General features: G+C 44.5%; 1 protein-coding gene across 6 annotated transcripts in view; it reads right to left on the bottom strand.

The window, feature by feature from the left end:
- The window catches only part of ASTN2 (astrotactin 2), a 915,211-nt gene that overhangs the window by 586,640 nt on the left and 301,282 nt on the right, over positions 1–27,289 (bottom strand). For all 6 annotated transcript variants that reach the window (XM_021074502.1, XM_021074486.1, XM_021074494.1 and 3 more), the window contains one exon: positions 13,031–13,138. In XM_021074502.1, the coding sequence (XP_020930161.1) occupies positions 13,031–13,138 (108 nt within the window). The remainder of the gene's footprint in view (positions 1–13,030; positions 13,139–27,289) is intronic.

Here is a 27,289-nt window from a genome sequence, read left to right on the forward strand (position 1 = left end):
AACTCCTTGATTTCAGACCCTGAGCAGAGAGCCCGACAATGACATAACTGGACTTTTGACCCAAAGAACTACTGTGAGAGAAATGGAGCAGCTAAATCTGTGGGTGTTGGTTACACAGAAACAGAAACAAGAGTGCTGACTCCTACTTTGCTTTTCTGGTCAGTCTTCTCCTGGTCCAGATTTGACTTGGCCCTGGCTCCATCTGAATGTCCTACAGGCACCCCAAAGGCAGCAGCTCCAAAGCTGGGCTCTGTGCTCTCCCTCCTGAAGGTCTGCTGTTCCTCCCTGTCCTGGCGCTGTGATTCTCTCCAACCACCACCAGGAATCAAACGAATGCTCATCTTTTATTTATTGTTCTTTCCATGGCCATACCTGCAGCATAAGGAAGTTCCTGGGTTAGGGGTCAAGTCAGAGCCACAGCTGCGGCCTATGCCACAGCCACAGCAATGTCAGATCTGAGCTGTGTCTGTGACCTATACCACAGCTCACTGCAACGCTGGAATCTTAACCCACTAAGCGAGGCCGGGGATAGAACCCACCTCTTCATAGAAACAATATAAGGTCCTTAACCCACTGAGCCACACTGAGAACTCCCAAATGCTCATCTTCAGCAATCCCCACTGGTTTGCCTTCTTAGAGCCAAGCAGTCACGGGCCCCAACTGTATCTTAACATGCTGCTGGCAGCCATGCCTTCCCAGGCTCTCCCCAATTGCACCCATTCAACCTCAGCAGCCTCCTAACTGACTGCCCACCTCTAGTCTGTCCCCTCCAGTATAGAGAGTGCTCTTCATAAACCAGACATAGGGGAATGCAGCTTGCTTCTTCAAATCCTTCCTGGACACCCGCTCGTCACATAGGTTCAAGTTCAAAATCTTTCCTACTCACATGCAGATGTGTTTTCTTGGTACCCAGCCACCTCTCCTTCCTTCCTCTGGTTTCAGCTTTACTATTGGTTCCTCAGAGATGCCTTTCACAACTTTCCCCATCCTATGAGTTCCCCTGTATTTTCTGCAGAGGCACTCACAGTTTAAAAGGATATGTCCCTTTCTGTGTTTATTTGTGAAATTCCCCTCCCTCCCCTTTGCTCCCAAGCATGACTGTATAATTCACAAGGGCCATCCCACTAATGAACCTGTTTCCCACTATATACCTGGTCCTTAGCACAGAGCATCAGTGGAATTGGATGTTTAGTAGACATTGGATGATTCCATGAATGAACAGATAAATGAACTTGACAATCAAATCTTTTCTGATCTGGGTCAATTCAATCTTCTCAGCTTTATTCTGATGATCTTCCTTCACACACACTGCACTCTAGTGACACACATTTCTTTGGATCATCACGTAAATCCTAGAAAGTGGGGTTCTCACCTCCATTTTTTAGAAAAGGAAATTGAAGCCTGGAAAGTGAACTAACTTGTCCAAGTCACCCAAACTAACAGTTAGGGCTCCATAAAGTCACTCATGCAAGCATCCCACCACATACTTGGCACATAGCCTGCAGTCATGCCTGGTTTTATCTGGGAAAGAAATTTTGCAGGCTAGGAGAATCCTGGCCATCCTGCTGGATTGCAAAGAAAGGGGATGACAGCCTGCTCATGCTTGGGCGGGAGGCAGAGAGTCACAATCCTTCAGCATAAGGAAAAGGGGTAAAATCCTGCTGAGCTTAGTTGAAAAACAAGAAAGCGAGAGAGAGACTGATTATTCCTTCTCGCTAGTGTAAGCAACTAAAAACGACATGTTTGCTTTATCGCCTTTGGTCTCCCATTTGAAGCTTGACAGCCGTCTTCCCTCCCTTGGATGCTGGGCTGTCAGGTGCTGAGCTGGCTGGCATTGCTAAGGAGGAGGAGGAAGAAGAACAATTTAAACAATATTTCAGGGATCGACCGTCACGAGCCTGGGGAGGGAGTTTTTTGAAGTTGTCTGGCTCCCTCAGTGCTTTCAAGGAACCCTTGCTTGTGAAGAGCTTGATGGCTCTGCAGGTTGTGGATGGGTAGTCTCAGAGGGACCTTTAAGAGAAACAACAACAACAACCCAAACACCCTATTTCCTCTGAGGTTTGAAGGAAGGGAGAGAAAAAAGACATCAGACAGGAGGTTTTTGAGCCTCTAACAATTTCTGAATACATAATTTTCTCTTCTCTAATGTTTTGTTAAATAGGGCCAAATGCAGGCGTAGATCAAAGCTAGGTTTCCACATTTTACTTTTCTTTTCAGTAAGAAAAATCTAAACTCCCAGGCTCATTTCTTCATGAGGGAAACTGAAATCTCTTTAGAACGTTTATGGGAGCTGCTAGAACATTCTGGAGGAAAATACCTACTTACTCCCAAGCACAAATAGCTAATGACCAGGATAAGAGTTATAAAAGGGAAGGAGTTAAAATCTCTAAGATTCTTTTGGGGGCTGATACTGGGATATGGTGGTAAGAGATTCTGAAAACAACTGGAATGGGATTCAAGTCTCCATCCTGCAACTTACTGATTCTATGACCTTGGGGAAGTCAGTCTGCCTGGTTTTAGTTTCATTCTTTTGCATATAGAGACAAGGACAGTAATAGATCACACTGGCTGATTGGTGAATATGCAATGAACCTGGCACCAAAGTGACACTCAATAAATGGTCATTCGGAATTGTTATTCCTCTTAGAACTGTGAATCAAATTCCTGGCTTGGGAAAGGGGGATATACTCTGGTAGAAGCCAAGGCCAAAATAGGAATAGAGAAGTGCTGTTGGCTAGGATGTCAAGGGCAACAGAGAGTGGCTTTCCTCAACTCTGGCAGAAAATTAGAATCTAGAAAGAATTTTATACCAATACCCAGACGCCTTGGTAAGATATTCCTTGAGGGTCCCTGGGTCTGAGATAAGTATTTGAAACTGTTTTTTTTTTTGTTTGTTTTTGTCTGTTTTTTTAGTTCTGTGTTTCAATTAGGCCAGAGAATCACAGTCCCTCATAACACAACTGAAGACACCTGCCTTACTGGTGGCTCTGAACAGACCCAGATTCTAGGACTCACCATTCCTTCAAGCGGGCAACACTGGAGTCTCCCATCTCTTATGCAGGCCCTAAATATCCAGCCTCCCCAGGGGATATTGTCTTACACTTCTGAAAAGAGATCCTCTGCCCAGAGCCTTGGACTTAATAGTTTGCTTTGTTCCAGGCCTACTGCATTGTCCTCTGGGAAAGATTCTGAATTTCATAGAATATTTTTTAGACAAAAAAAAAAAAAAAAAATCCTTACACTCAATTCTTGCTTCTTACTGATGGTTCTTCTCAGTGGTATGCTGGTAGATATTTAACAAGGGGCTCTCTGTGTGGACTTCCATCACAGTGCTTGCCAATTTCCATGGTGTAAATACTTCCACCATGGCTGAGTATAAGCTGCCATCATGACATCACTCACAGCCGAGTTGGGAATGATGATCAAAATGGGCTCTCACTAACTGGTATGGGTTGTTGCTAGCACAGCACTAGAAGATCTCTTTGTTGTGTTTTCCTCCCATAGCAAACACCAAGATCCCATTGATGGTGGGGCCCTGGGAGGGTTGGTCCCATGGCTACTGCCTTTTCTCCTCTCCACTGAACTAACTTCTCAGTATCTGAGCTAGTTCTGACCATCCCCTTTCCTGGCCCCAGCTCCTCCCAGACTGATGTTCCCTGGAGTGTTGCAGAGTTTACACTGAGAAATTCTTAAGAATCAGATCAGGCTTTCTGTACCGCCGTAGACATGGGCAAACTACCTTCTGTCTCTTTAGTATAAATCTTGCGCCAGGTACTTTGGTAAGTACCTCACAGGCATTAGATCAATCATATAATAGTCTGACCAGATTTCTGAAACCAAAGAGCTTAAGTCCACATCTCAGCTCCCCTCACCTCATGGTAGTCTCAGGTAAGTGACTTCCCTAGGTTTCAATTTCCTTAGCTATACAATGGAGGTGAAAGTGATCCCTTCCCATGGTATTATTTGGAATTCTTTTTTTTTTTCTTGGAATTCCATATGACAGTGCATATAAAGAGCATATACCAGTGCAGTGTGAGTTCAATAAATCAAGTGTAGTTTTGCATTCTCTTTTCCTTTCTCTCTCCTTGGGTCTGTTTCCATCGTGACCTCTCAGAATGATGTGCTGAGAACTTAAAGAGGGTCAAGTTCTACTTCATAGATTGACAGACAGGAAATTGAGGTTCAGAGCCTTGTTGGGTTCTCACAGACAAACAAGCATACACCCGTGATTAGAACCCCAGTCTTAAGCCTTCCAGTAATTGCACAATCCTGTCTTGCTTGGTCCCTCTGCCCTCTGGCCCTGTCTCCCCCAATTCCCTGGCAAGTTCACTCATGTAGCACTCCTTCTCCCTGGCTTTCCACCCTACCCTAACCTGCCCCTGCTCTCCCCATGTCCACACCAGAGGATAACTGATACCTACCCCCAACCCCAGAAAGCTTAGATGCTTCCATCTCCGGTGCTAACCCTTTGTCTTCAGCACAAGCCATGCTGCCCTCAGCCAGATTCCTTGTTGGGTAAGGACAGCAGACCCTTTAGGCAGAGGAAGTTGAAAGAAGTAAGGAATTGGAAACTTGCCTCTATTTCCTATCCTCCTCACCCGCTCCTAACTCCCCCCATCTGCCCCACGGCCCCTCTGCAGCCTGGGCTTTGGGTCACTCTTTCCAGGCCATTCTAGCTACAAAGGCTTAGGATGATTAAATTCCAAGCCCCAATCGATCTGTCTTCAGTGTTTACTCTGTCCGAGTAACAGGTCCTAGGGGTGGGCCCCACAGGCTGGCAGAGGGCCAGATGTTCCCATGGAAAATGCTGTCCTTGGGCAAGGGGCAAGGGTGGCAAAGGAAAAAAAAAAAAAAAAAAAAAAAAACCAAAAAACCATGTTGCAATGTCTCCAGGAAGCCAGGCCCACCAAGTTTATGTTCTTACCTAGAATGCTATTATTTTTTTTCCTAAAAGCAAGATCAATTTGCAGACCAGCACACTGGAAAAAGGCCATGGAGCCGTGCCTGGCTCAGACACTGATTTGCTGTGCTTAACTGGTTACCGTTTAGTGGACATTGATCACATGGCGGCACACTCCGCTAAGCATGCCCTTTGCATAGATTATCTCCTTTAATGCCCACAACAAGCCTCAGGAAGAGTAGCAGGACTAATTCTCGGCTTATTATCCTCCTTTACCCAGGGGAAACTGAGGCCCAGAGAAAAAAGTACCTTGGCCAAAGCCACACAGCCAGGAAACAGCAGAGCAAGGATATGGACCCCTGGTGCTGATTCTGAAGCCTATAATCAACCTAGAAGGACTATTATTTACTTAATATTTTAGCCTGGAAATACTCTCAAATTGAGAGAAAAACTGCAAGGATAAGGAGAATACAGAAAACATCCATGTATCCTTTGTCCAGAATCACTTACTGTTAACATTTGACTGTCATGTGAAGAGGTGATATTTTAACCTTGGGAAAAATGCTTCCCTTCTCTCAGCCTTGGTTTGGTTCTGTATAAAATGGACAACTGGATGGATTTATCTCTGAGGCTAAAAAAAAAAGGAAACAAAATTAAAAAAAAAACCCTCTGGTTTGATGAGAGGTATTGGTTAAAGAATGGGGTGGTGCCCCAGTAGTCAAGGCATGGGTCCTGCATTTTTCTCCAGGCGATTTGCCATCATTCCCCAAACCAGAGTTGGGTTGTACCCAGTTTCTGGCATCTTTCCAATTCCCACCCCTTGGGTACCATGTACCCTTTGCCCTCATACTTGATAGGTACTGTTCTGTTGATGTTCAGCCTTCATGCCACCCCATTCTCTTCTCCTAGAGTCTCTGCTCCATCTGGGCATTCTCAGCTCTCCTGCCTTCCATTCCCAAGGGCCTCCTTTCCTGCAGAGATGGCTTAAACTTTCCCTTACTTATCCACTTCTTCTAAAACATGATTAAATGTGTGTGTGTGTGTGTGTGTGTGTGTGTGTGTGTGTGCGCGTACACACGTGTGCATGTGCTTTGGTAGGGGAGAATTAAAAAAAGTTCACACATCCGTACTAACTTTTGCTTATCATTCGAGAGTCCCTATCATTATAGAAAATCTCAGCTTAAAAAATGTCAAATTAAAACAAGCAACTAAAAGAAATACGCTAAACCAGGGGACATCCATGCCCTGGTTCTCTTTGCTCAGAAACTAATCAGCAAAGCTTGGAGGAAAATGCATGGGACTGGGAATCAGATAACCTGTGTTTCTAGAACAGGCTGAGCAACCAGCAGAGGTCCAGAGCTTGAACAGGAAGATTCACCCAAGGCCACACAGCCACCCACACAGATCTGGGCTGGGAGGTTATGCACACCATCGACACTTCTGTCCTTCACCTTCAATTCAACATGACCTTATTCTGATCAGCATCACTTCTCTATATGAGCTGTGTTTCTCACCCAAGGAGGTTATCAGTGCCTTGAGGCCAGGGGCCTAGCATTATGCTTAGTAAGGCGGTCCATTCTCTAAATGCAGGTTAGATTAGAATGAGCTTCAGACGTGATGGCAAGAGGTGTGAATATCCTTGTTTCACAAAGAGGAAAACAGTGGACCCATGAGGGCACATTCTGGCCAAGGGGCACTGAGTGAGTTAGTGGGGGAAGGGGTACAGACCTGACTATGCCTCTCTTGACTCTGAGTCCAGTGTCCTCTGCTGTATGGAGTGTCATCTGTGGTTAATAGAGGTGAAATTCTGCCCAGAGGGAACCTATCACAGCCAGCTCTACTCCCTTAGGTTAATTCTGTCAACCACCATCAGAATTAGCAAACCCCACACAAGTAATGGTGGGATGGTCATTTACTTGACTAAACATTGACCTCACTGCTTGCCAAAGAGACGCCTTTAAGCAGCAGGACCACGTATGACATGAGATCAGATGCATTTCACAAAGCATTGTGAGATGTCATTCATGCTTTCTGGACTGGTCTCACAAGTGACCTGTATGATGTGTATGGCTTAGGGCAGAGGGCAGAGAAGTGTGAGCCACTGGTGAAATCTGGACCAGCATCTGGTTTTGGAAATAAAGTTTTATGAGGACATATTTATGTTCATCCTTTTGTGTGTTGGTTGCGGCAGCTTTCCAGGTACAATGGCAGGACTGAGCAATTCTGATGGTGACAGTGTGGTCTGCAGAGCTGAAAATGTTTACTAATTAAACATGGACAGAAAAGGGTTGCTGACTGCTGATTAGGGAAGTCCCACCAGACACACATCTCTAGGTCTCTCAATCTCTGTTTCTCAGTCCCTCTGTCTTTCCTCCTCTCCACTCACTCGCCGTCTTGATTCCTCCAGTTCTTTGCTTTGGGATGGGGTTTTCGGGGCCAGAGCAGACCCCTCTGATGAACAGTCCCATTTTCCTGACAAAGAACCTGAGGCTCAAGGAAGCCAGGATTCATCCTTAGTCTATATTATAAATATCTTTTCTAGTAGAACCTATGGCCAAAATTGAGATTTTAGCTGATTTAGATTAGGGTGGAGACTGTTTTCAAGCAAAGGGGGATTTCAGGAGGAAAGAACAAAATTTCTTGAGCACCTTTGGGTAAGTCCTATAGCCTTCCATCCCTAGACATGCTTGCTCTGCGAGATAGGCATGAACAGTCTTATTTTATATAACAGGAAGGGCCCAGAGGTTAAAAGCTCATCTGTGGCCACACAAAGCAGATGAGGTAAAGTCAGGATTCTGAGCCAGGTCTGGCTGAATCTAACACCACTTTTATTTATCTCATGAGAGGGATGTTGGTAGGAAAATCCTGAGAGGTGTTTCTTCTCTCCTTCCTCTCCACGTCCTTTCTGCACCATCAGCCAGGCTGTATCCTCCTCTGCCCAGGAACCTCCTGGACCTTCACCTCCTATCACCCTACACTCACCCGACTGTGCTCCGAGAAGCAAGGCAGAGTGGGCTTCCAACAGTAGTACTTGGCCCTTCCTCCAACCACCAGGCATGCTCTTTCCTGTTGGCCTTGAGGTGGAAGAAGGGGCAGGGCAGAAGCCTTAGTTCTGCCCACCAGGAGCAGGAAAAAAAGAGGAGACAACACCACCACCACCAATAACTGGAAATGGAGTGAGAGAAAACAGAGGGGCTAGGCAGAAATCCAGCAACCACCCTGAACATTCATGATGATCCTGACCCTGGGCTAGGAACATCATCCATTCATTCATTCATTCATTCATTCATTCACCATTCATTTGTTCATCTATGGGCATCCACAGCTGAACCAAAAATACAGACTCATCCCTGGTTTGGTGCAGGGACAGAAAGCTGGGCTCAAGTGACAATCAATGTGCCTGTCCTAATGATGCTTCTGGTTCAGTGGAGAGTTCAGTATGCCCAGAGAACATACTGGTAATGCAAAACTACAGGGGTGATGAAATCTGCAGAGGGAACAGCACAGGAGCTGGTGTAGAATGAAATAGGGAAATTAGGGGTGGGACGGCTTAGCTGAGACACACCATTTAGGTCAGAGTGAGTGGGAGTGAGTCGGAGGTCAGGGAGAGGCTTCCAGGAGAGAAAATTTGTAAAGGTTCTAGAGAAGAGGCCTGAGAAGCAGAAGCAGACAGAGCCGTGGAGAGGTGTGTAGGGTCAGACCACTCAGGGGCTTGGAGGTTTGGCAAGAAGTTCACAGTCTGTCCCAAATCCAAAAAGGATCCAGCATTGTCTCTGTGGTGGCACAGGTTCAATCCCCAGCCCTGCGCAGTGGGTTAACAGGATCTGGCATTGCCATGACTGGGGCTCAGATTTGATCCCTGGCCTGGGAACTTCCATAAGCCCTGGGTGCAGCCACAAAAGGAAGGCAGGAAGGCAGGAAGAAAAGAAAAGGAAAAAAAAAAAAAAGAAAAGGGAAAGAAAAGAAAAGAAAAGAAAAGAAAAGAAAAGAAAAGAAAAGAAAAGGATTAAAGCTTCTAGGCAGAGAAAAAGCAACATGGTCCCCATTTACCTGCAGGATTGAGAATGATTTGGAAACAGCAAGTGAGACCATTGAGAAGGTGACTGTAATAGGTTTTAAGCAAAGGATTCAGGGGACAGGCACTGGGATGGTGGCCATGAAGAAAGAGAGAAGTTGTTGCCAGGAGTTGTCATTATAAAAGGAGATGCTGGTGTTTCCATCCAACCCCACCATAACCCTGAGAGGATGGTATTCCTACCCCATCTTAAAGGGATTACTGCTCTTGCTTTGTGGATTAAAACAGTGACAGAGACAAGTCTGGGCCCGGTCACTGTCCAGCTTTGACTCTTCCAAGAAGACCTCCCAGATTTTCCTAGTGTTTTCCCCATCTCTCTCCTTTTTCTCAGAGCTGGAATAACATCTGGTTATATTTTGTCTTCCCAAGTCTTCTAACATCTTTCCCAGCACCACTCAGCCCCATGCAGCAGCCATAAGAAGACCTTCACCAGCATTTGCTGACTTTCTCTTGAGCATCTCTACTTGAAAAAAGATTAAGAAAGCGAGACTCTGGATGGGCAGGGATTCGGATAGTCACTCAAAAAACTGGGTGGCACATCTAGGACTAGAAACCACTGCTCCTGTCACCTTCTAGTGACCCAAGGGTCAGGGATTCCTCTGAGCACTTCGAAGACAGCAATAGTTGAATGCCTGGATCTAAGCCCACATGCCCCTAGATTTGGGGAATGGAACCCAGATCCTGTTTTCAGATGGACCTGAAGGGGTCTGATGAATTAAGATGGATTACAGGAGTTCCCATCATGGTGCAGCGGAAATGAATCTGACTAGGAACCATGAGGTTGCAAGTTCGACCCCTGGTCTTGCTCAGTAGGTTAAGGATCCAGCATTGCCGTGAGCTGTGGAAGAAAGAAGAAAGATGTGGCATGTATCTGATGTTGCTGTGGTGGCAGTATAGCTCCAACTGGACCCCTAGCCTGGGAACCTCCATATGCCGTGAGTGCAACCCTAAAAAGAAAAAAAAAAAAAAGATCCTATCTTCCAAATGCTAGGAGATCTGTTAGCAAGCAGCATAGGGGCCAGCCCTTCTGGTATATTAGCTCTTTCCTTCCCCACCTCAGTCAGTGCTCTTTCCTCAGCAGCCTGGCTCCACCATGACCTCTTCTCCCTCTCCTTAAACCCACCCGCATGGTTTACCAACTAATTGCAAACCTTAGAACATCCTCCCAGGGCTGTAATTTTACTTTCCTCATTTTTTTTAGATTAGGCAACTAATGCACAGAGAGGTTACAGTTCATGTTCAAGATGGCACTGCCAATGAGTGGTGGGGCTGGGATTTCAACCCAGGCAACCCGCCAGCCACAAGAATCCATGCTCTTAATACTCTGCTGCATTGTCCTCTCATCCCCCAGGACTCCTACAGTATCCCCAGCTCACCTTTGCACTGCACATTTTTCCTATCAGGGCAACCTCGCTAAAGGTCCCCCGACTCTTGGCAAAGAAGGGTCACAGCCATTCCCTGGTGACTGTGGTATCTGCAGCACCAGGCACTGGGCTCTAAGTTTATCTGGCTGGAGCAGGAACTTTGCCTGAACCAAGTTCATGCTCTTGCTCAACAAACAAACAGGGCAGCAGCAGCAGCAGCAGCAGCAGCAATGATCTTGATAACATCAACTGCAAGAATGCTTTCTCTGTGATCCTGAAAAAGGATGGGGTAACACACTCAAGCAATCTAAGCTGCGGTTCCTTCCTTACTCCCTCCATTCCCATCCTAGTTGGGGTCTTCCTCCTTAGCATTTCTCATCACCTAACAGGATAGTATTTTGATAGAATACAAGCTCTGAGGCAGCAGGGAGTTTTCAGAGTTGCTGCTTGGTTTCTGCTCCCATTGCCTAGAAGACAGTTAGACACATTGTTGGTGCCTAACAAATATTTGAGGTGTGTAGGGAAAGGAGAGGGGGAAGGAGGGAGGGATGGAGGGAGGGAGATGGACTCAGTGGGAAATAGCTGGAGAAAAGAGCAGAGTGGTGAGCGGGAAGGGAACTAGAAGAGACAATGAGAGAAGAGAGAAGGAGAGAGAGGCACAGAGAAGAAGACAGAAGGAAGACTGAGGAATGAGAAGCAAGCAGTGATAGATGAGGGTGGAAAGAAAAGAGAAAGGAGAGAAAACAAAGAATTAGGAATGAAAACAAATAAGCAAGCAAACAAATGCAGCATACAGAGGCAGAGGAGGAAGATGTGGTGGGACTGGAGCAGGAGGGAGGGGGGCCTTGACATTTGTGGACAGTAAGTGGAGAGGGCAGAGCAGCTCTGGCACTCAGCAGGCATGGGGGCCAGGGAAGGAGGCGTGTGTGTTGGGTGGGGTGGTGTATATTATAGCCCCGGCATCTTCTCTATCTTAGAAACAGAGCCAACCTTTAGAAGGGTATGGAGGCATTGGGCCAAAGTGTTCATTTCAAGTCCTGCAGCTTACTTTTGCTTTTTTTTTACATTTAACTCCAATTTACCACAGGGAAAACTTACTAATGGATGTTTTTTCCAAGTAGCTATAAAGATCCCAGTCCTGCAGAGAAGACCCCAGACTTCCCCAGCCCTAATTCTGGCTGCTGTACTGGCAGAGGGAGAAGACAGGTCAAGAATTGTCCATCCCCAACTTCTAAATCTCTGATGCATCATCTACCAGAATCTAAATTTCTGATGCAGCATCTACCAGACCTCCGAGGCATAGGAAGAGTGAGGGGCGGGCTCACATGTTCTAATGTCTGCAGAAGCTTTGAGACCTTCCCAGGTGCTGTGTCAAGGGACACATTGCCCCGTAGGGGGTCTTTTCAGTGAAAGGCACCCGGGATTGGGAGATATGGAAAACAATGGCAAGAACTGCACTGACATTAGTGATGCCTACTTTCTTTGCCCTTAGTATATCCCAGGCACCGTGATGCATTTCGAATATAACAAAACCATAATTCACCTCCAAGTCTAGGAGGCAGTTGCAAGGCCCAGCTCACAGATGACAAAACTGAGGTATACGATAGATGGATAATTTGCCCAACAGCAAAAGGCACCCAGAGAAGCTACATGACCTATGCCTTTCAAAGGCCCATCACCCATGACGGAGCTGATTTGTAAGGAAGATTCTCCTCTTCTTCTCCACCACAGGCCCTTCTTCAGCCCACTTCTGTGCAGAGGTTGGGGATTGAGAGGGGGCAAAGCATAGGCTGCCACGTGCCTGGATTAGTGGCCATCATGTTTGCAGGAGGACATCCCTTCTCTCCAGGGCCTGGTCTAAGCCCCTGGATCTGCCCATAATCCCTGGCAAGGAATATATGTTTGCACCCCAAATTCTCTCCCAAGGCTGTCATCATGAACTTGCTACTTTGCCATCCTTAGAAAACACTCAGTGGTGAGGAATTCGATGCTCAGGTGATTGCCTGACATATGATCAATTTTCCCTTCAGAGTGTGTTTTCCTGCGATGACTGTGGATGACTGTGGACATTGCCAGTGAGGTCAAGCCCTTGAAGGTGGTCCTGCTTCATCACACTGAGGAAGAAATATGATGCATTGATACTGATTTTGTCCCTTGCGTCCATTGTCTAGAAAATCCCAAGCAGTCCTGTTTATAGGAACCATCTGGAGAACTCTATCCGGTCTCTGTGTCAGGTCAGTAGAATTTCCTGAGCAAATGCTGATTTTCTCCTGTAAGCCCTGTGCATTTTACTGCTGAGTGGGTTTCCTTTTGCACTTTGGTTGCTAAGAATCTCAGAGTTAAGCTGTCAGCTCCTTCTAAGAACCACACCACACAGCACGGCATGGATTACTGTGCATACATCTAAGCCGAGTCTGAATAATTTTCCTTACTCCTCTTTTCCTTTCAATCTGATTCTCTACTGTGATGGATTTTTTTTAAAAACTGCATAAACTTGAAGAACCATCTTGCAATCCTTTGAGGAATGGGGGTGAGACAGAGCGTAAATAAGAATGGGATGCCAAGCTCAGTGTTAACTGGATCAGGATCAGGTTGAAGAAGATTCAGGGTTTGTCATGAAGCACAGAGTTGGCTTCCCTGGTTTTCCTCCTACACACCCTGGTTCTGGAACCTTCCCAAGGACTCCGTTACCTTTGCTGCGGCGCCGGCTGCGGTACTGCTCCGTGTAGAATGTCAGCTGCGTTTCGTCGTCTGCCTCTGATCCCGAGGTCCCCTTGGTTCTCCCAAAGCTGATCCCCCCTGCGAGGAAGCATAATCCCTCAGTCATTGCAGGTCCCCGGGAGCACACGAAATCACTCAGCCATCCCAAAGATCAGCAACCCTGTCCCCAGACTCCTTTCTGTAAAGCCCGAGTGGCCCAGGAGTAGGTGTGATTTACAGGAGTTCAGGCTCTGCAGTGATGCAGATCTGGGCTCTAACCACAGACTGGCAGCTCTGGGGCTGTGTGACCTTGAGAAGATACCCCACCTCTCTGAACCCTGGACTCTATCTAAAACAGGAACAAGAGCTAATAACCTTGTGGGGTTGCTTTGGAAGAGGAAAGGAGGTATGACACATAATAAAACACCTGGTCTGGGGCGGGTACTAGATAATTGATAGGTCGATTGTTGCTTCGTATGATGAGCCTGCCTCTAAGAAAACACTCCAGACAACTTAATTTCACATATATTTCAGTCAAGTGCCTGCTATAGGCCAGGCCCAGAGCCAGACACGGGAGCAGCAAAGATAGATACCACTGGGTCCTTGCCAGCCAGGGGATCATAAGCTAGTCAGGAGGACAAATGGGATCCTAAGGTGCATCTAACCTAATTCATGGCCACGTTCCCCATGCAACGAGCCCCTGGGAACAGGGGGAGGGCAATCCATCCCAACACAGAGAACCTGGGGAGGCTTTAGGAAGGGAGAGTTAGGTAAGGGCTGAAGGATGGATGGGGCTTCAGGGATGGAAGATGAAGTTGGGAGGAGCATCCCTGGGTCTGGGGAGTGTGGGCGGGAGGAGGCTGCCGAAGCAGAGTGCTGATGAGGAAGGTTTCACCGCAGTCACACAGTGGGCGTCCCTGACTGCCACGCTAAGGACAAGGGGCTTCATTTTGGATGACGTGGGAGGATTGGAATCAAGAGGATCATTTCATCAGCGGAGCATGCCAGGAAGGACACAGAATGGATGCAGGCTACAGAATGGGTACCAGGGAGGGTGCGCAGCTAGGTGGCTCCATGGTCACCAGGTGAGAGGAGGCAGGGGTCTGGGTGAGGCCAGGGGTGGTGAGGATGGGGAGGAAGGGAGGAGTGCAAGGGGTGCTTCAGAGAGAAATACAGAGGAACGTTGAGGGGGGAACAGCAATGCACGCACACGCTATGAAGAGCTGATTACAAAAACAATAAGGGAAAAGGGCTAGAAAGACATACGCCAAAATACTAATAGCAGTTGATTCCACAGGGAGAAATATGAGGAATTTTAATTTTCTGTGTTTTATTATTATTATTTTAGTCCAGGACATGGAAGGAGGGTTTAAAGGATCTGTGAAGAAATGGCTAAGGGAGAGCCTCAGAGCCGGTTGGGGTGGGGGGCCAGGGGCAGGGAAGAAGAGCAATTCTGGTTTGAAAAACTATTTAGTCAATGGAGCTTCAGACACCTTCATCAAGAGACTATCTCTGGGAGGAGACACAAGGATCTGGTAAATATAGTTGTTCTGATGGAGAAGTAAGTGGCTGAAGGACGGAGATGGAGGAAAATAATTTTCTCTTTAAATGTTCTGTTTTTCTTGTATCAAGCACCATGCAAACCTACTACCTATCCTAAAAATTTCTGAAGAAAAGAAAAATATTCATTAGAAGGACATGTTATTCAATCCATGAAAGGATCTACACTGTTATTTTTTCTGGTGGTACATTTGAAATGATGTTAGGTATGAAGAAATCCCACTTTTAGATCAACAATCTACTGTGTGCCTGGAAAATGACCATACATTATTGCATACAATCCACACCACGATATACTGGTAAGGAAAGTGTAATTAGCAAATGAGATAAATATTATGAAAACATGAAGGCACACATAAGCAAAGTTACTTACTTATGTGTCACACAACTTCAAAGTCACACAAATGATGAGTAGGAGAGTTTCAACTCAGGGTTACATGGTTCAGCTCTACATGTGGGCTCTCTAGTATGTGAAGTGCTTGCCTTGGAAATTACTCAAGAGGAAACCCTGGGGAAAACAGCCCGTCCATTAATCATACAGGTGTCAATTGCTGTGTTCTGAACTTTGCACTGATCATCTCCTTCCAAACTCACGGTCTTCATAGGAAGTAAGTACCATGATGCTCACTTTACAGATGAGGGGACCAAGGTTCAGAAAAGTAAAGTGACTTGTGAACAGTGAGTGAAGTCAGACTTGGTACCTGGGTGTGATGGATGGCCAAGTTCAAATTCTGAACCCCTGTGACACTCTCTCTTGGCTTATTGCTCTGTAAAATGGAAAAATTAATACTTGTCCTCCTTCTTCCTGGAGTACATTGTAATAGATGGGAGAGGGACAACAATGTCTGATCACCGTCCCCAAATTAGATTTCAGTCACAATCTCTCCCTGCCCCTTAGTGCAAATCTCCCCCAATCCCCAGCAACTAAGAGTTGGACCTGGAGACAATAGGAGATTCCAGATTCTACCAGATGTGACTCCCCATTTATCTGCTCTCCTTTGCAATGGGGTTGGCAGATGCTCCACGGGGATTCTGGAAGCAGTGGAAGAATTGCTACCAACTCTTACTCTGCAAGAGTCTCAGAGGCCAGTAAAGCTTTTTAAATTGGCATTAAAATATTTTAGTGTTGCAGGAAAAGGAAAGAAGAGAGGGAAGGAGGGAGGGAGGGAGAGAGGGAGGGAGAAAGGGAAGGAATAAGGGATGGAGGGAGGAAAGGGGACTTTGGTTCATCTGCACATAATTTTTACCAAGGGGACAATGAAGGCCTGTGATAAAAGAGCTGCCTTAGGTACAGGAAGCATCTGTCACACTTCCTGCTGTGTTCAGGCAGGAGAGGAAAAGGGAGCACTCTGTCTGTCAGGAGTCCACCCCAGACCCTTCCCACTTTAATGCCACTGTAGCATTTTACACATTCCAACTAAATCCTCCCTCCCTCTTTCCTCTCCTCCTCCCTCTCATCTCCCTTTTTCCCCCAAACAAATGACATATTACGGGGAAATGGCAGACAGGACTCCGACAGGAGTCTTTCCCTACCAGGACAGTCTAGTTGAGGGGTGGGGGTGGGGGAACGACAGAAATGGCACCAGGCAAGTCTAACACAATAAGAAAAGCTAACCCTTTGATAGCACTGTCCTACTTCCAGGCATGGTTCTAAAGCCTTTACTTGTATGGCCTTGTTTAATCCTTACAATAACTCTAGGAAGTAGGTTAATACCCACTCCTACTTTAGCAGACGAGGAAATGAAGGCACAAGGAAACCCAGCAATCTGCCCAGGGTCACACAGCTCATAAGCAGCAGACCCACAATTCAAATCCAGACAGTGGCTGCAGCCTATTGCCTTAGTCTCTATGCCGGGTGTACAGTAAAATATGAGTAAAGACCTCATTTACTATCCACAGCCATCCTTGTAAGGAAGGTATTACAAACCTTGTTTTACAGATGAATAAGCTGTGCCTGAAGAGAGGTGATGTAAGGTGGTGAAGGAGGAGGGAGATGGGACTGAGGTCAAGGCCACCTGCAAAGCCTGCCTCAGGGCTAAAGTAACCTGGGAAAATGTGTGTGTGTATGTGTGTGGGTGTGCAAAGAGGTGGGACTGACTGAAATCAAATCCACCTGCAAAGCCTGCTTCATGGCTAAAGTAACCTGGAAAAATGTGTGTGTGTCTGTGTGTGGGTGTGCAAAGAGGTGGGACTGAAGTCAAGTCCACCTGCAAAGCCTGCCTCATGGCTAAAGTAACCTGGGAAAATCTGTGTGTGTGCGTGAGTGTGTGTGTGTGTGTGTGTGTGTGTGTGTGTGTGGTGTGTGCGCGTGCGCACAATGAGGTGGAGCAGTAGCAAAAGCTTGATGATCTGACCTCTGAGGATTAGAGGGTCTGTCCCTGTCCCCAGTGCCAGGCACATTTTCCACTTTCCATGGCCCCTCCCTGAACCTCAGCAATTATACTGTGGGTAGGAACTCTGACCAGGCTCAGCTGGATCCTAAGGATGCCTCCATCGCTCCTCACGTCCATGCACCCTGAAACCATGCCTCTGGCTTGTCCAGGTGCCCCCTCCCTTCCCACACCTCTGACCCTCGCCTCCCTCCTGTAAATACCAAGGCGCCAGGTGCAGAGTGGAAACTGAGGCTCAGAGAGACTGCCTCTACGTCAACCCCAAAATATAATGCGAGCCACGTATGCAATTTTAAATGTTCTAGGAGCCATGTTAAAAAGGTCAGGCATAAAGAGGCAAAATTAAGTTTGGGATATACTGATTCAATCCAAATATTCAAAATAGTATCATTTTAACCTATAATGAGCATAAAATTATGACGGAACTATTTCTATATCTTTCGCAAGTTTTTTTTTTTTTTTTTTTTTTTTTTTTTTTTTTTTTTTTAGGGATGAACCCACAGCATATGGAGGTTCCCAGGCTAGGGGTCTAGCCGGAGCTACAGCTGCCAGCCTACACCACAGCCACAGCAACGTAGGATCTGAGCCTCATCTGCGACCGACACCACAGTTTATGGCAATGCCAGATCCTTAACCCACTGAGCGAGGCTGGGGATCAAACCCGCAACCTCATGGTTCCTAGTTGGATTAGTTTCCACTGAGCCATGACGGGATCTCCATCTTTCTCAAGTTTTCAAAATCCAGTGTATGTTTTATGCTCACAGCACCTCTCAACACAGAGTAGGCACATTTCAAGTGCCCATCACATTGGAGTGCAGCTCTGGAGGTACTTATGAGGGACAGAATCAGGGTACAGGGAAAAGACGAATGAGCCACAGCCCCTAGGAAGATGTTGGAACTTAAAAAAAAAAAAAATGAGGGAGTTCCCGTCATGGCTCAGTGGTTAACGAACCTAACTAGTATCATGAGAACGTGGGTTCGTTCTCTGGCCTCACTCAGTGGGTTAAGGGATCCAGTGTTGCCATGAGCTGTGGTATAGGTCAGACAAGCCTTGGGTCCCCACTGCTGTGGCTGTGGTGTAGGGTGGCAGCTACAGGTCCATTTTGACCCCTAGCCTGGGAACTCCACAGGCCACAGGTGCAGCCCTAAAAAGACCAAAAAAAATTTTTTTAATTTAAAAAAATTTTTAAAAAGGTTTTTTTTTTTTTTTTTGGCTGCACCCACAGCATGCAGAAATTTCAGGGCCAGAAATCAAACCGGCACCACAGCTGTGGCCAGAGCCACAGCATTGATGACACAGATGCTTAGCCTACTGTGCCACCAAGGAAACTCCAAAAAAAATTTTTTTTTAATGTGACTTGGATGAAAAATGGTGTAGCTCAGATTCCATTAAAAAACAATAGTCATTGCCTCTGCCCTCAGGCACTTAAAGCCTAGTAGGTTTCTACACTGGTTGAATCCAGGAATCGTGAGAGGTAATGTACTTCTGTTCAGAAATTAGGGTCCTAGAGTCAGATATGAGTTTTAATCCTAGGTTCCACATACTAGCTGTGTGGGCTTGGGCAAGGCACTCGACCTTTCTGAATTCATTCTTAAAAAGGGGACCGTATCTCTTAACTCACATGGTCAGGATGAGGAAAATGATACATACAGTTTATATAAATTGCACAAGACCAAAGACGTGCACGCCTGAGTTTAGCAGAAGAAACGGAAATGCTGCTGGGTGGGAGTGGCGAGTCCCTGCCTTCTGTGACACTGTAGGAAGGTGGCAGCTGCCCAAGGCATATAGCCCTTGAGTGTCCATAGAATCTGCAGGGGCCACAGGCCAATTACAGTCAGACTTGGAGATGAGTCAGATGCATGGGAAAGGGCCCCCTCTGCTAGCATTTTAATATGAAATGGGTGATTTAGTGAACTAAAGTGCAGCCATTAATTATACAGGGCTGCTCAAGTATTTCTGTTGAGGGGCTGAGAGAAAGTGAGGACGGTCAGAAACCGGCAAGAGGAAAGACCGCGAGACAGCAGTTCCTTTGCCTCTGTTCCATAGCCTCCTGATTCTTCTGGTCCTGAGTGGTCTGGGATGGACCATGAAGGAGACGAGCTAAGCACATACCATAGTGGCATAAGCACCAGCCTGGGCACTTTATCAGCAATTTCCCATCCATATTTCACACAGGGTCTGAGAGGTAGGAATTGTCCTGATTTTACTGAGGGGCAAACCAACCTTCAGAGCCTCAAGGTTGCTTATCTAAGATCACACAAATTACAAATGGCAGAGCCTCCGCATTAGAACCTAGCTTTTGTTTGATTCAGAAACCGTCTGTTCTTATAAGATGATTAGTTATTCCCCATTCGGAAAAGGCCATTAAATCAAAGCCACAGGGAGGAATTCCAGCTGTGGCTCAGCAGGTTATGAATCCAGCTAGTATCCATGAGGATGCAGGTTCGATCCCTGGCTTTGCTCAGTGGCTTAAGGATCCGGCATTGTCGTGAGCTGTGGTGTAGGTCATAGACGTGGCTTGGATTTTGTGTTGCTGTGGCTGTAGTGTAGGCTGGAGCCGGAGCTCCAATTCGACCCCTAGCCTGGGAACGTTCACATGCTGTAGGTACAGCCCTAAAAGTAAAACAAAACAAAAAGCAAAAAACTCCAAAAAAACCACATGCACAATGAGACAGATGCCACTTCATATGCATTAGGTTGGCCAGAATCAAAACAGTGAGGTAATAACAGGTATCAGATAGCATGTAGAGAAATGACATCTCACACATCGCTGATGGGAATGCAAAATGGTGCAGACAATGTGGAAAACAGTTTGACAGTTCCTCAAGAAATTAAACATCGAATTACCATATGACTCAGGAATTCTGCCCCTAGGCATATCCAAAAGAACTGAAGAAAGGATATTCAAATAATCCTTATATATGAATGTTCACAGCAGCAATATTGCCAATAGCCAAAAATGGAAACAACTCCAATGTCCATCAGCTGATGAATGGATAAATAAAATGTATTAGAGTCATACAATGAAACATCATTCAGCCATAAAAAGGAATGCTGACACATGTTACAACAACATTTTGGATCTAAGCAAAACATTTTGCAAAGTGAAAGATGCCAGACATAAAAGGTCATATATTTTATGATTCTATTTTTTTTTTTTTCAGGGCCACACCTGAGGCACACGGATGTTCCTAGGCTAGGGGTGGAATCAGAGCTGCAGCTCCCAGCCTACACCATAGCCACAGCAAGGCCGGATCCTTTAACCCACTGAGCAAGGCCAGGGATCGAACCTGCATCCTCATGGATACTAGTCAGGTTGGTAACCTGCTGAGCCAGATCAGGAACTCCAATATGTGATTCTATTTATAGAAAACATCTAAAGTAAGTAGAGCCATAGAGACAGAAAGTAATGGCGCCAGGGCTGGGGCAGAGGACGGAGAGGAATAGGGGGTGATTGCTAATGAGTATGGGGTTTCCTTTCGGTGTATTGGAAATGTCTTAGAATGAAATAGAAGTGACAGCTGCATAACCTTGTGAATGTATTAAATGACGACGAATGACCACACTTTTAAAGAGTGCACCGTGATTTTTGTTATGTGGCTTTTACCTCAACAACTAAAATGTTAAAAAGAAAGAGGGATCCTCTGTTTGCTTTGTAACATCGCAGGACTAATGACGAAGCTGTAGAATGGGGAAATGGGAGGCCCTGCGAGGGAGGGGGAGAGCTGAGACACAGAGTGGACAGGCCACAGAGCCTCAGTGAAAGGGGCCAAGTTCAGGCGTCCTGAGCCCTGACAGGTGTTTGAGGTTGCAGAGAGTGACCATGCAACCTGTCCTGGACCCAGTGGTCACCTCACATAATCACAACAGCACCCATTTGTCAATCTGTCCATTTGAGAATTACTAAGTACCCACTCTGCACCAAACACTGCTCCAGGCACTGCGCGCAGAGTGGAGAATAAAACAATCACAACTTCCTGACTTCCTGGAGGCTCCTGTCTGGGAGGAAGCAATTAGGATATTCCAGGCATGATGCAAAGCCCCCTATGTGGGGGTTTTCTCAATTTTGCTGATACATAAATGGAGACACTCCAAAGTTTTTAGAGGCTTCCCCAAGTTGACACCCATATCTGGTGGCAAAGAGAGACCTAATCCCAGGCTTCCTCTAGGCAAATCAGGGCATCTGAACAACTCGAAAGCCATAGTATGGAAAAGGCTGGAGCAGTTGTTAGGTTTCCCAGTATTTCCTGGGCCCGAGAATTAACTCACTGCTCTTTGTACATCTACTCTCTCTTATGGGGCTGCCCTGTCCACAAACCTGCTCTGCCAGCCCCTGTAGGCCTACCCCTCCCCACTGCATCTCCCGCACTCTTGGTATCATGATGGATGGTGGTGACATGTTACATTATTCAGACTCCGTGTCTTCCTCGAGCTGGTGACAGCGATATTGCATTTTTAGATTGCCCAGAACTGCACCAGATGGAGAAATATGTAGCTTGGGAATGCAAAAACCCATCTGACCCCCAACCGTCCCGGGAATAAAAATGGTACCAGTCATAAGAAGAGGACAAAAGTAGCTACACTTTCCATGCCCCCTAAACCACACAACCCACAGTTGCTCTGAGCTCTAGGGCTAAACCACAGATGTTCCTACAGGTCTACCACTTGCAGATGCTCTGACCACCATTGTTACCTGTCATCACGCCCAATTACAGGCCAGGCCCAATGCCAGGTGCTTCACCCAGAAGTAGCTATACACATTCCCATTCCTCCAACATGGAAACAGAGGCTGGGAAAGATGACACTCCTTGTCTGTAGTCACACACTCATGAAGTAGCAGGACTCGGATTTAAACTCCAGTTTATCTGATCCCTAGGGAAGAAAATTCTGCCGCATTTTGGGGATTCACGTTGAATTTTTTAAAATTGGTCTTTATGGTTAAAAAATATCTTTATGGTAGAATATAATTAAACATGACTGTTTGCAATTTCAAAAAACATGGATATGACCTAGAGGCCCGTTTATAGGGAATTGCTTAAAAAATGATGGCCTAGCTCTTTAATACAGACTTTCATGAGATCATTAAATACAGTGGCATAAATCTTTATTTATTGACATGCAAACCTCTCCATGATCTATTGTTAAGTAAAACAGCATACAGAGAAGAATGCAAAGAGGGATTCCACTTGTGTAAATTTATACACACTTGCTGATATTTGGTGTGAATTCCACCGGGTGTATGTAATAAAAAATATAAATATATTTTAATTTAAAAAATAAAGAAGAGGAATGTAAAAGTCATTCTAAGATGTTCATGATCTAGGGTTATGAACAAAGCTTAAAAAGCATATTGCAAACCATAAGTGCAAAACGATCCTATTCTGTTTTAAAAATACACACATACATAAAGTATGTAAATGTATGCATATATATATATTACACACATACACGCATAAAAAGATATTGAAAGAAATATATTAAAGTGCTCTAGTGGTTATTCCTTGGGTAGTAAAATTTGGAGTATTTTTTAAAATTTTCTTATTGTTGCTCATCTTCATTTTATAACTTTTCTCCAATGAACATCTAATGCTTGGTAATTTTTTAAAAGACACTTAATAAAAGTTATGTTTATTTTACAAAATATTTTCTTTATTGCTTCAGCTTAACCCATTCCTCACTTGGCCTTTAGTGTAATATGGCCATCCTAGAGGCAGGTACTCATGCCACTGTCCAAAAAAAGACAAATCTCAATTTGTCCCCAAACTTTGGCCCAAAGAACTACCTATGGAGAAGTAGTTCTTCAAATAGGCTTAACTCAGTATCTCATGAAAATAAAGATTTGTCTTTTGGAATATCCTACTTTGTCTTCCTGTGGGAGGCTATAGGAGGTTGTATTTTCCAAGATAGCCATAACAAAAATCTCCCATTTCAAATTCTCTTCCGCAGTTTGACTTTTAAAGAAAAATTATTACAGTTGATTTACACTGTTCTGTCAATTTCTGCTGTACAGCAAAGTGACCCAGCCATATACATATTCTTGCAGTTTGAGTTTTGCCACTCCCCTATCAAAGGTGGAGGCTAAATTCTCTCCCTTTGAATCTGCACTGCCTTAGGGATGTGCTTTTAAGAAAGAGGCATGACTCTGCATAACCTCTAGGACTAGCTTCTCTTGGCTCTCTTGACAAGCTGACTCTCCAGGCACTCGCTCCCTCTTTGGAAACCTGCCATGGCACTGTGGGAAGTCTTAGCCACAAGGAGAGGCCAAGTGTAGATGGTCGAGTCAATAGTCACAGCTGAGCACAGCTTTCAAGACATCTCAGTGCAGGCGGTAAACATGTGAGAGAAGAAGCTTCTCGTTGACTGTAGCCTTCAGCCATCTGAGTTACCCACAGGTGTTTGAATAGTTCCAGGTGAGTCTTGGACATTGTAAAACTGAGACAATCTAGCATCCCATGGTTGTTAATGAATTCCTGAGTCTAGTATCCATGAGCACAATAAGACTGTTGTTGCCTGAAGGCACCAAGTTTGGGGTGGTGTATCATGTAGCAGTAGGTAACCAGAACACTCCCCTTGTCTAGTCCTACAAAAATATCCACACTCCTTCTAATCTGTCACTGAAGGGCAGTCCTGGGCAATGGGAAGATGAACTGCGTGTCCAGAGACCCAAGCCATAAACTTATCTTGTTACTAACATACTGTATGACTGGAAAAAGCAATAACATCGAATAAATAATACATAACAGCACTTTACTTTCTTCCAGAAGATAGTAATTCATTTGACCCTCACAATAACTGAATGAGATACTGTTATCCCCATTTAAAAGATAAGGAGACTGAGGATCAGAGACACCACAGATGACTTGCTCAAGGTCACACCGTTCATAAATGGTAGAGCAAGGACTAGAAATACATTGGCAGGCTCAGAAAGTAAAATACAATAAGAGAGCAGATTCTGACAGGTGAGGTTGGCTAAGAACAAAGTTCTCTGTAATTGCCACCCTTTCAATTCTGTCCAGCCTTTTGGAATCACAGGCTCAAGCTGTTCTATCACCCCATACAATGGCCCTTCAGCTGTCTGAAGATTGCTCATGTACCCATTTAATCTTTCTATCCAAGCTAAATATTTTACTAATAATTTCAGCCATTCTTTCTACCATATATTTTATAAAAATTATGACTTTTTTTGGATTACAGAGTCAATGCATTTTTATTGTACAAAATTACGGGAAAAAAGAAAGTGCAAAGAAGAAGATATTAACCAAGTCAAATACTATCACTCCCATTCCTTAAAAAAACTAAAAACAGAACTACCATACAATCCAGAAGTCCCACTCCTGGGGATCTATCCAGAGAAAACTGTAATTTGAAAAGATACAAGCACCCCAGTGCTCATTGCAGCACTATTTTCAATAGCCAAGAAAAGGAAGCAACCTAAATGACCATCAACAGAGGAATAGATAAAGAAGACGCAGTACATATATATAATGTAGTATTACTCAGCTATAAAAAAAGAGTGAAATAATGCCATTTGTGACAACATGGATGGACCTAGAAACTATCATACTAAGTGAAGTTAAACAAACATTCTATGATATCACTAATAGAAGGAATCTAAAAAAAGGATGCAAATGAACTTATTTGCAGAACAGAAATAGAATCAAAGACTTTGAAAAACTTATGGTTACCAAGGGAGACCAGTGGGGGTGGGTGGGAGGAATGCACTAGGGGTTTGGGACTGGGATATGCACACTGAGGTATATGGAATGATTGGCCAATGGGAACCTGCTGAAGAGCACAGAGAACTCTACCCAATATTCTGTGATCTGTGTGGGAACAGAATCTGAAAGAGAATGGATATGTGTATATGTATAACTGAATCACTGTCGTACAGCAGAAATTATTCCAACCTTGTAAATCAACTACACTTCAATAAAACTTAAAAAAAACCTATCACTCCCAACTGTCTTTTCCTATTTCTAGGTTTTTTTAAAAAAACCATTTATATGCATGTGTTTTTATGACTGGATTTTATTGGCTTGTAACATGGATGCCTTTTGTGAGTTTTGCTAAAAATATCTAAATATATATTGATTTATTCACTTATATCAGAAATACAAATTGTGATCCAACTATATGCTTGGCATTTTTCTATTACACACATTACACATATCATATATGTATTCATATGCACACATCTGGGACTAGATCTACATTTGTACATATGCCAGTACCTTCTATACATATAACCATCAAAACGCTAATACTGATTTTCTTTGATTACTGAGATTTTTTTCTTTCTCTTTGTTTACCTGTCCTTTTTTGAAAATGAATTGAGATTGCTTGTGGAAATAAAATAAAGCTAAACAAAATATGCCATTACACTATCCCATGTCATTAAAAATGGACTCCAATATCACCTAACGCTTATGCAATATTCCACTCTAACAAGTATCATACTTTATTTAAAAAAATTTCCTATTGTTCAAACTTTATATTGCTTCCAATTTTTCATTCTAACTTTGCATCACACATTCCTAAGGATAAACTTTTCTACACATCCCTGTGCAGCCATGTGTAGAATTTTATTTTGAGAAGAAGATGAATTGCTAGGTCAAGGATACTGAGATAGTTGAAGTTTTTGATCCATATTGTCAAGCTGTCCTCTAGCAAAGTTATATCAATTTAATCCTGATTAGCTGTACGTAGGAGCGATTATTTCACTACTTCCTCTATAACACTGGGCAATGCATCGCTGTTCTCCACTTAGTGATTTTGATGTGCATCCCATATTTCAAATTCATTTTGTCAGATTCTTTTCAAAATTCTACAATTTGCTCAACTCCTTGAATTTTGATGTCCTGAACGAGGCATGATTATTCAGGTGTGTTCTGACCTACTCAGAACAGAAATCAACTATAATCTCCCCTTCTCTGAACACGACTTCTAATAAAGCAGTCCAGGACTGCTTCCGCTTTACTGCCAGCTGACTTGTATTCAACATGCCCTCAGTTCTCTGTTCCCATTCACTGTAAATAAATCAGGTCTTTCCCATTATGTATTTGTAAAATTGATTTTTCTAAAACCGAAGTCAGAAACATTGTGTACTACCAAAGTGTATCCATATATTTTGGCCCTTTTTTCTGGTGTCCCAGGATATTCTGTGTCCTAATCCTGTGATCTCATATTTTCATTGCTCCCTGACTATATGCCCCCTATAAACTGGATAACTATGAAAAGGAGAAGGAGGTAAGAAAAGGGATGGTAACTGAGTGTTTACAACATGTCAGGCCATGGACTCAAAGTTTGTGTAAATTAAAATCATATAGTTCATATCAGAGTATGATGAAACTGATGCTGATCTCTTCATTTCAAATATGAAGAAACTGGTGTGGACAGGGATTACTCGTCTTCAGCAAGGCCATACAGCCAACAAGGAGAAGGGATAGACCAGGGAGTCTAACCATGGCCCTTGCTGTTCCTAGGTTTCCAGGACAGATCCTCCCTGATCTAAGGCAAGGGTTGAAGAGAAAGAGGTGAAAAATAGAGCTTGAAGCTCAGGGCTCCAGAAGTGCCTTCAAGTTGGTATCAGTCCCTTAATGAAAGCTCTTTAGAAATGTACCATTGAATAAAATGGACTATTTTGTCAAGCTCTCTACAATTTCTCCCTTTGGAAACCAACAACAAAAAAAATATTGTCCATTCAATAAATTACCATTGAGAGCATATTGTGTACCAGGAAGTGGATATGCTAGGGAGAGTGAAACAGAAATATTCCCTGCCATCACAGAGCCGGCATTTAATTGGGAAGATAGAATATTCAGATAAACACATGCAAAATGCAATGCGCCTAGGACAGGCCTTGGCAAATATCTTGTTGACATTCAGACACCGTGTTCTGTGATAGCTTCCTGATTTACCTGTGTTAACGAATCTGTCCAAAGTAAAATTGCAATTCGCTTGGCATGATTTATTCTCAGTGAACCCAAGATGGCATCTAGTGTCCCCATCTGTCCCCACACACTCACTATGTAAATGTGACCAACTGATCTTATTCTTCTTGAGAAGAAAAACCAAGCCTCAAAAGTGTGTCGCTTATTTGAAATCAGGATAAGATTTGTCTTTTTCAGAATTTTGGAAGCTTCTCTACCTACCTTGATTTCTCCAAGAGTATAAGGAACTCTGTGGTTTCAAAACACATCTTCATATGATTTTAGCCCTAGAAAAGTCATTTGCTTAGGTCTGGAGACTGAAATTGAGGCAGACACTTCAAAGCAAATACTCAGTACTTCCTCTCTTTGT

Source organism: Sus scrofa, chromosome 1 (genome assembly GCF_000003025.6).
Source record: "Sus scrofa isolate TJ Tabasco breed Duroc chromosome 1, Sscrofa11.1, whole genome shotgun sequence".
NCBI classification, from domain to species: Eukaryota; Metazoa; Chordata; class Mammalia; order Artiodactyla; family Suidae; genus Sus; species Sus scrofa.